General features: G+C 38.2%; 1 protein-coding gene across 1 annotated transcript in view; it reads right to left on the bottom strand.

The window, feature by feature from the left end:
* Positions 1-7,020: 7,020 nt before the first annotated feature.
* The window catches only part of LOC107072910 (uncharacterized), an 8,769-nt gene continuing 5,792 nt past the window's right edge, over positions 7,021-9,997 (bottom strand). Inside the window, exons 1-7 of the mRNA XM_015333225.2 lie at positions 9,645-9,997; positions 9,424-9,549; positions 9,155-9,341; positions 9,001-9,075; positions 8,756-8,922; positions 8,569-8,652; positions 7,021-8,490 (exon numbers count right to left, since the gene is read on the bottom strand). The exon at positions 9,645-9,997 is cut by the window's right edge and continues 5,792 nt beyond it. Of these exons, the coding sequence (XP_015188711.1) occupies positions 8,349-8,490; positions 8,569-8,652; positions 8,756-8,922; positions 9,001-9,075; positions 9,155-9,341; positions 9,424-9,549; positions 9,645-9,757 (894 nt within the window). The 5' untranslated portion in view covers positions 9,758-9,997 and the 3' untranslated portion in view covers positions 7,021-8,348. The remainder of the gene's footprint in view (positions 8,491-8,568; positions 8,653-8,755; positions 8,923-9,000; positions 9,076-9,154; positions 9,342-9,423; positions 9,550-9,644) is intronic.

The raw sequence follows: 9,997 nt of genomic DNA, 5'->3' as shown, positions 1-9,997 counted from the left end.
CAAGCTCGTCTTCGCCGAGTGTTTTTAAAAGAGAAGAAGAGAGGGGAGGTTACAAAGATAGAGAGAAAGAGAGAGAGAGAGAGAGAGAAGCGAGCTGACTCACTGACTGATTTTTTCAAAAGCAGACTAATTAAGGAGCGCCTGACAAAACGTTAATTAAAGCACTCGAAAACCGAGTGCCATTAAAAGAGGAAGGAAGGAAGGAAGGAAGGAAGGAAGAAACAGAGGAGGGAGGGTGGTAGGGGAGGAATTACAAGCGCAGTTGCTGCGGTGGCGAGATGCCGTGGGGGTGGAAGAGGCTGTCTCTCTCTCCCGACTCTTCTATGAGCCATAGAAGGAAGGAAGGTGGGGAAGAGGTGAGGGTGGAGGGCTTAAAAGTTGGAGCGCGTTCGTGCCAGTGGGGTATGGCTTACTCTCTACCGGGCGAAAGCAGCCAGCAGGCAATTCCTAACGGCTGGAAAGATATGCAAATGCGCGAAAGGGAGAGCACTGCTAATGCCTGCCTGCCTGCTTGCCTTGCCTTGCCTTGCCTTGCCTACCTGAGCCGTGCCGGCACGCAATAATCATTAAAAACTAAAACGTATACTCTCTCTCTCTCTCTCATTCTCATTTGACTTTCTTCCTTGGATATCGTCGGAAAGGAAGAGAGTCCTCCGGTATGAATCTAAATACTTTTGATTTTCGGCTTAGTGTTTAGATAAAGTTTGATTTTATCTTCTACGCGTTAAATATACAACTAAAATGATTTGGCAAAAATAAAAAATAAGTCTCTACACGTATCCTATTTTCATCGAGGAAATATTTATCCAACCGCGCACGCTCAATTACCACATACATACCTGCGCACGCAGGAAAGGGTAGAACCTAACGCATTGAGAAATAGAGAGAGAGAGAGAGAGAGAGAGAGAGAAAGATCATTAGCGAGAGACGAAACGGATTTTCAGGGTTCGCGGAACACGCGAACGCGCGACGCCCGGGCATTAAAACGGCAGGCAGGCAGGCAAGCAAGCAAGCAGGCAAGCAAGCAGGCCGTCGTCCGGACTTCCCGGGAGAACTTCATTTAAGAGTCCTTGTTTATAAACTGAAACAGGACGCGGCAGAATATAATTCCGCTTCTAATTACCCGGAGTGCTTTGCTTCTTTCACGGAAAGCGAGGAGCGCCGGGGCTGGCTAACCGCGCTGAGAAAATTTCGTCCATCGGGGTAACCGGCCGTGCCCGATCGAATCATCGGCCAGCATGGACGATTGTTACACGGTCAGGTTCATAAGTAAAAACCTAATAAATAGCCGGAAGAGAACGACGAACGACGGAGAGAGGAGGGGATAGGGGAGGGGAGGATGAAGAGTCGCGAGCGGGCAAACGAACCTGCGAACGAGCCTGCGAACGGGACCAAGACTTCTCTGATAATTAAGTCCCTCGATAAGAAAAGGACAGAGCTCTTTCTCTCTCTCTCTCTCTCTCTATTTCTTTCCTTCTTTTATTCTTTCTTTCTTTCTTTCTCTCTCTCTTTTCTTTCTACGTCGGTACATCCTTGCATCCTCGAGATGGCTAATTAATTTAATTACCGCCTCCACCAGATTTTACCCACCTCCTCACTTCTTCCCTCTCTCTCTCTCTCTCTCTCTCTCTCTCTCTTTTTATCCCTACTTTTTATCCCTACTTTGATTCTTTTCTCCTCCTATCGCACCCTCGTCGAAGAAGACGAATCCGATTCGCGATCACGTTAATGGTGCTCGCGGATTTATTTATTTCCACTTCCTCCTCGTTAAAAGTCAACGAGTCAAAGAGAGAGATAGAGAGAAATTTGACTTGCGGCCAATGAATCGAGGTTTGAAAGCACATCGACGAGGAGGACTTTTCTTGGAGCTCTTTTTTAAACGTAATTATTTTTTCCCCTCCAGCCCCCTTTCTTTCTCTCTTTCCTTTTTAGATACGTGCACATATACGTATACATATACATATACACATACATGGATACAAATCTTGTGTTCGTGCTGTTGGGGATAATTTCGCAAATAATTTAATCTCCTCCTATCGTGAATTTCTTTTAGACGTAACGTCGACATAACGCGTTATCGTTTAACTCCCAATAAACTTAGGAAGAACGAGCAAGAGCTTTTGGCCAGAGTTACGTTAAAAGAAGGATGGTGAACATGCGACATCGGGCCGAATACGAGCCGAATGCGAGCGAATGAACGAACGTGTACGAGCCGTTACGGGCGGCCAATGCCAGGACCGGGCCCCGTTAAATTTAACGTTTATCGCCGATAGCTACCATAAAATTTAATTAATCTAAAAGTGATTATGAGCAAAAGCATGGCTGTACCCGGGCAGAACGCTGATTCTATCAGCGCGACGATCGGACCATAAGCCTCTCTGGATGCCTGGCTATAACCCTTCAAGTCCATTTTACTTCACTCCGCGGACCTGACATAGCAACCAGACCAACCAACCAACCAGACAGCCAGCCAGTGGCAGTAACACTTTCATCGGTCCACTATCATCACCCTCGAGGCCTATATTATTATACTTCGGACACAGTCTAACTCTTTCATTCAAATTTATAAATTCTTTTCTTTTACTCTTCTTTTTTTTTTTTTTGGTTCTACTTTAAAATCACTGACGGTTGGATGATGAATCAAAAAATTCAGACAAACATCCATTCAATTTTACACATAACTAACTGTGCCTTAAAAAAAATCGACATTTTCATACATATATATTCATAAACACTCTGGTTGATCCAACCAATAGATAGGAAGTTATTTTAGATAGTAGTTTTTATTAACTTTTATCTTAAATATCAGAAGCCGCATAATCTGCTTCTTTAAGCTAACCGATTATTATAGGTATATATCGAAATCGTGAAAGTTTGGTAAATCTTGAGGGACGAAAGGTATATTCGGTGCTTACTTCGCTTCCCTCATATTAATTCGGCAACTATCTTTATCTCTCTGAGCCATAGTAGGCTCATTGGGTAGCAGCAAAGTGGCGTGGCGCCGTGTTACGTCTCTATCGCTTAGTCCCAAGGGTGGCGTCAAGGCATTCCCTTTAACGACGACCAATCGAGTCGTAAGATAGGCGATCATCTTACCGATTACGCTTTCGCGACTCGATTTTCGGTTTAACTTGTATGATATCAATGTATCGTCATGCATACCAAATTTTCTTATCGATTTATAAACATTAATCTGTAATGATTGTTATTTTACAATACGAGTTGATTGATAGACATTAAAATGTGACCAACATAATACGACACAAAGTTGTTTTTCTTTTTATTTCTTTAATTGAGACATAAATTTAACGTTAGATTTAAAACAGGTATTATACATAGATAGAAAGAATAATAAAGATTAGAGTAATGAAAAGAAAGAGAGAGAGAGAATGTAAGGAAAGTTAAAGAAATCGGTGGCACGTATCGAACGTTAAAATTAACGGGGCAATAAGAAAGTATCGTAAGGGAGTAAAGAGAAAACTGCGCACGCAGGTAATTTTCCACGTATGTACTGGTCAACAACGTCAGTAGGGTTGGCAGGACTTTTAAGACGCGTTATGGGTCTTCTTACGAGCTAAGGTCGTAATCAAATACTTAAAACTCCGACGCAGCTGTGGAACGGCTAAAAAGAAGAGAAGAGAAGAGAAGAAAAAAAAAAGATGTTAGAAAATAGTAAGGAGTAACTTACTCAACAGAACCGTGAAAAATCGCGCCCTTTTTTTCGAGGGTTCCCTATGGACGATCGTAAAAGTCTTTCTCTCTTTCTCTCTCTCTCTCTCTCTCTCTCTCTCTCTTTCTCATTCTTCTCTTCTTCCTCAAACCCCCCTTTTTTCCGCTCACTCACCATTCTATATACCGTGCTTTTTTTTTCTTCTTCTTCTTCTTCTTCTTTTTCACTCTTAAATAGTCGACTGGAAAATCTTTTCGCAGTGTCTCGTTCTTTATATAACGAAATACTCAACCAACCGAAATACTTAACACAGACCTACTACCTGTATAAATTTTACCACGTTAAAAGTAGGAAGGAGAGAATAAATGATATCCCGATTTTCTTGCAAGGATTTCGTTTAGTCGCTATTAATCGAATCGCGAAAAGGACGTGAAAGAACACATTGCTACCAATCTCGAGAAGAAGGAGGAGAAGGAGAAGGAGAAGAAGAAAAGAAGAAAAAAAGGGGGAGAAGAAGAAGAAGAAGAAGAAGGGTGAGGTGTGGATCTGTTAAGAAAAAGTTGGAGCGACCGTTAAGATCGTAATACGGCAGTAATGCCCGTACTTAGCGGAGTATAAATAAGCGTTAAATCCGTGCTTAGGAGCTTTAATCTGTATTTTTCTCGAGATGCTTGCTGGAATACATTATCAGTAAGTATAAGAGAGAAAGAAAGACTTTATCGCGGTTGGTGATAATGCTTAAACCGAAAGGTCTAATATACTTGAACACAAAGCTTTTCTTTCTAAAAAAAAAAAAAAAAAAAAAACAAAAGGGGTTTGTGGTATTATTGTGTCAACCGTTCATTCCTTACCATCCCTTTGTTCTAAAATACACGGAAATGTGTTGGTAAAATCGGATATAACTTATCGATGATTACTATGACGTTTGTTAAACCACAAATTGGAAATCGTCGGAATTCGATCTGATCTTTTTGGCAAGGTCGACTTTTCCTCCTTTTGAACGGGTGCTCGTACAAATGAATGTTACGACTTTTATTAGCCATTGACTGCTCGTTTCGTGGTAGTTTGTTCTTATCCATTTAGGTTTCCAACCCTCATCCTAAACTCAGAGAAGAAGAAGAGGAAGAAGAAGAAGAAGAAGAAGAAAAAGTAATTGGGTGTTACAAGAGACGATTGGATTTACTAAGACATAGGACTATCAAGTATAGTTTTCGTGTGATAACTTTTCTCTTCACTTTATTTTAACTTTTTTTTTTGTGCTTTTTTTTTTAACTTTAGTATTCTGGTCGCTAACGACTCGTCGTCACCGAAGCAAAGGATTGTTAACTGCTTCTGGGTTTGAATTCTCCCAATGGATGTTACAACACTGCCGTTTCCATGTGGATAGTGAAAGCTTCCAGGAGGATGGGCGAGAGGGTGGAAAAGGCCAACGTCGAGGGAAAATTGCTAAGCAATTCGGAACAATGTCTTGTTAGAAGACGAGTTTACTTTGAGATAATCGTTGAGAAGACTCAACCCCAATCGTTTAGATTTTCTCACGCGTGACTAAATTTTGTTTCTTTCTTACGTAATTACGCATTCCAAATATTTCTTAAATCTCTTCATTATTTTTCGTTATATATTCCTCCACCCCCATCCCCCCCTTCGTTTTTCAACAAACTATTTTTATACAATAATAACAATCAAGAAAATCGAATGACAATGCAAAGGAGTTTCTCTCGCATTTCCAGTCAATTCTTCGATTCCATTAATGCGTATCGTTTGCTACGTTAGCTTGTATTCCCCAAGGTAATATTCTCAGTTCAGTTTTCTCTTTCTCTTTCTCATCCCATTTCTACGAGTCCGTGTGACTTGAAACTTCTTCACAGGATGGGATGGGAATGGAACGGGGTTGATAGGGTGAATGTAGAAGAAAAGGTTTCAAGGAGGAGGAAGAAGAAGAGTATGAGAGCTTAAAGTGGTAGTAGGTATCCGCAGGAATAGTTACAAGCAAACTAAATGAACACCCTGCCGACTATTATATGAGAGTAGTTGCTGTTGCTACTTCGTGGAAGCAACTAACTCGACCCTAATGCCCTGCTTATGCCCGATTATTGTCCTCTCCTCGAGTTCAGAGCCAGGACCATTACGAATCCCCGATTCTAACAACAACCACAAAGTATCTTCGTTAACGTGCAAAATCTCTACCGGGTGTAGAGTTAAATCTAAAGAAAAATAATCATAAATAATCATAATTATAATGTTGCAATGATATATTGTTTCATTCATTTGTGAATTGAATGTAATATATTAGAAACGTTTGCGGACAATTTGACAAGCCCTAAAGTGCAGATACAAAAAAAAAACGAATCGTAAGTAATATCTCTTTCACAAGCTTGTTTTTCTTTACTTACGTTATAAGTCTCTGACAATGTAAAGAAAATCAAACGATGGTCATTTGTGGGTAAGCCTTTTCACTAGAATCGGAGATGTATTATTGGTCCTATCGTAGGGAATCCCTTTGTTGTACGCTATCAGCAATTTCTTTTGGATAGGACCAAAGAAATATCGTATCTTCTTTTTTTCTTTGTTTTTTTTTGATCCGACAATTGTTCGCAATATAATTATTATTATCATCATCATCAATCCAATTATTTATTATATAATCATTGTCGAAGATTATTTTGTGATATTTGTATATTTAAAAAAAAAAAAAAAAAGGAGATTGTGAACATTTGAAGCAAACTCGATAACACAAATCAGGTTTTAAATAATCAAAGAACCTCGATAGGAGAAAATCAGTCGTGTGAATTCAATTTAAACGACACGTTAAACGTTTATGACACACAACGGGTAATGTGGTCAGAGTTAACAATAAATCTGGAAAGGACTTTTATCGGAAAGTTGATAAAAGCCGAAAAGGGTATCATCGAAAGTTTGGGGGAGAGATTATAAAAGAGGGGAGAAGAGGGTAGAAGGAGAAAGAGAAATGTTGGTAAATGACCATTAATAGAACGCAAAGTCCGACGGTCATGCGCCAATCAGTTGTAGTGACAGTCGCCAGGAAGAAACAAGTATTTCCCATCAGTGTGCATTCGACATGCAAGAACCGATACCCATATCTACGAGACTAGGATAAACTTATCACTGATAATCTATCTTACGTGTTTTTCCTATTTCTATCTCTTCGATCTCTTAAAACATTATATTTGAAATAATTCATTCTTTATATAACAGACATTTTTCTTAAACCTTTTTTAAACTGTCTCAAGATTTTTATTTTCTTTTATTATTTATCTTTACCATTGGCTAAATAAAATAATCGATACAAATTTAACGACCTGTCAAGTAAATGTTTTATTATATATATATATATATATATATATATATATATATTTATCATATTTAACATATAAGTATGTGACGTGTGTTGAAAAGAATGTTTAACAAAATCAATATCACTTCTTAAGGCTATAAATAAGAAAAAAAAGGGATTTGATTATGTTTAAAAATATATAAATTAGATTATTTAAGAACAGGAAGAATAATAAAGTTTGTTAAATGAAGAAGAAGGTTAATTTCAAAAAAAAAAAAAACGTATCTATTCTTGAAAATCTCGTATAAAATTTCAATAAATCGAATAAAGAGTTTTAAAAGAACAAAAAAAGGTGTTAGAATTTAGTAGAAATAATTTGATAACGTAACGACGTTGTCCATACATAAACTTGATGCTCCCTTTAGACCCTATTATTTTCTATCTTCGTATACGAGCGGAAGCCCTTTTCCGCATGTCTACGCACGCGCGAAATACCATCGGTGACATCGTAAAGAGAGCGAGAGGGATGGAAGGTAGATTTTTTCCGCGCCTCGATATGATTAATACCCTCGCGATACGAAGGGGGGTGGTGTTGATGGTGGTGGTGGTGGTGGTGGTGGTGGTAAAGAGGAAAAGCTCCAAACGATAAAGAGCGGAAGGGGTGAAAACGAGAGTGTGTAAGAGAAGGATGGGGAGATAGGTCGAAACATGGGAAAGAGAAAGTCTGCTACTCAAAAACGGGAGATTACACAAATGTGTGTATGTATATGTGTAATAGTTTGAGGGTTTGCGTCATGCGAAAGAGAGAAGAGTAGAAGAAGAAGAAGAAAAGAGGAGATGAACACAGATGGAAAGAGGTGAAGGTTTTTTGGTGGGGAGAGGTGAGTAAGAAAGAGAACGTGTCGAGAAAGGGAACAGTTATGGCATTGGGGGTGTCAGTATTAGTAATGGTGGTGGTGGTGGTGGTGGTGGTCGCTCGTCGTACACCAAATCCCCGTCAACCGCATTCAATTACGATGTTATCGCGAATACAGATGACGGTTATTTCCTTCGGTACACCCTATACATAACGACGGCCGCGTACAACTCCTGCGTGGGCAAAGTTAAGGCCGTATAATGGCGTGCCGGCCGGCCGTGTGATTGTTTTAGGATGTGAACACCGACGATGTTTCGGGATAAAGCGGGATCCGATTTCGACGAACCCAGTCTATCCTATCCTATCCTATCCTATCCAATCCTATCCGTTCGTTTGTTTCAATTCTTGTGGATTGAAAGTTTTCAAAAAAAATGATTGAAATCGACAGTTTTTTTTTTCTTTTTTTCTTTATTATTTGTTTGTTCCATTTTATTTTCTATTTGTTTTTTTTTTTTTTTTTTGATCGATTACTTGGCATTGGTTTGAACGACGTCACCCGTTACAGCGATGTAACAAAATGCACCTTCCTCGGTAGTCGGTTGTTCCATGATAAAGGAATCTGCTTCTTGATTAAATGGTGACGTCAGTGGATACTTTTTCGCTGCTCGCCTATAATTTGACATCATCCAATTATATTTGGATACTTCTATTTTATTCACCTATCAATCGAGTGGTCATTTTTCCTACCTTGCTGCTTCTGGTAAAGAATCGAGATATTTCATTGGCGGATAATCTTGAAAAGGTCCGGCTATTCGCAAATCTCGCACATATCTTGACAAATGTTTACAAATGAATGATGATAATAAAGAATTGTAGAAAATGAAACGATAATAAATAGATAATAACTGAAACAAAAAAAAACAATGAAAATTACCCGTAAAGGGCGTAAGCGTAATCGTTCCTAAGTCCCTTCATTTTGCTACATTTGTTGCAACTCAATCGGCAAAGTGTTTGAATCCAAGCAGTGACTATGGTTCTCGCATTGGGGGATGGTATAGATGCTGCATATGGTCTGATTTGATAAAGTAAGAACCAAAATTCCTAAATAATAGGAAAATTGTTATTTTTAAGTAGTAAATATCGATGAATAGTCAGACTTCAATGAGACAATTCTTTTACATTATCCATTTGTTCGTCCATCTCAAAGGAATCCTGTTCGCAAAACGAATTCTCGTCGTGGAAACTACACGGTATCTAAAATAATAATAATATTATTATTATTATTATTATTTAAATAATTGAAATAAATGAATATAATAATAAAATAACAAACTTCTTCGTAATCGTCGGGCAATGATGCAACGTATTCGCTCCAAGTTGTGTCCAATTCCCATTGGGCAGGTGGAGCTTTGATTACCGTCTCGTTAGATAAATCTTTGAGCGAACCGATTGGTGGATCATCGGCAAATACGCCACTCAACTCGTCGTTCAACATATTCATAGTTAACGATGACAAATATCTTAAGGAAATCCAATGATTCAAAACCAATTAATAACTCAATAATATAAATTATAGAAAGTTTAATGGGGTAATTTTATTACCTGTTACGTTTATCACGTAAAATTTCTACGTGATATTCGGCAGCAAAGAGTTTGTCAACCCAAGGAATGATTCTACTTTTATCTTCTACACGTGACATGGCTGGTGCCAAATTTCTAATAGCCGCACTAATTATAAACGATCATAAACATCAATTATTTCTCTCGTGACATTTGATAAGAAAAAAAAAGAAAAAAATAATTAAATATCATCATTAATTTACCCGTAATATTGAAATTCCGTAACAAGTGTATCGAATTTTGATTGAACCTTTGAATGAATTTTCCTCGAATCATTCGAATTATTTTCATTCTTTGTAATAATCGTTGACGACATGTTATTCCCATGAAATAAACGAAAGAATTTGTTTAAAGGTTAAAAGAGAGAAAAAAAGAAAGAAAAAAAAAGAAAGAGAGTACAATTACGAGTGACGATTCGATATACAAAAATTCGATATATTTTGAAAAAAAAAAACATTGATTAACTTCAGATAAAAGATACGATATATTTCGCAATAGTAGTGGGTAGTATAGTAACTAAAAATTCAGTGCAAACTCGTAGAGACGGTATTTTGCC

This window comes from Polistes dominula, unplaced genomic scaffold (genome assembly GCF_049000335.1).
Source record: "Polistes dominula isolate Pdom_NZ unplaced genomic scaffold, Pdom_raw_medaka contig_11, whole genome shotgun sequence".
NCBI lineage: Eukaryota > Metazoa > Arthropoda > Insecta > Hymenoptera > Vespidae > Polistes > Polistes dominula.
This window is presented reverse-complemented; position numbering and strand designations above follow the sequence as displayed.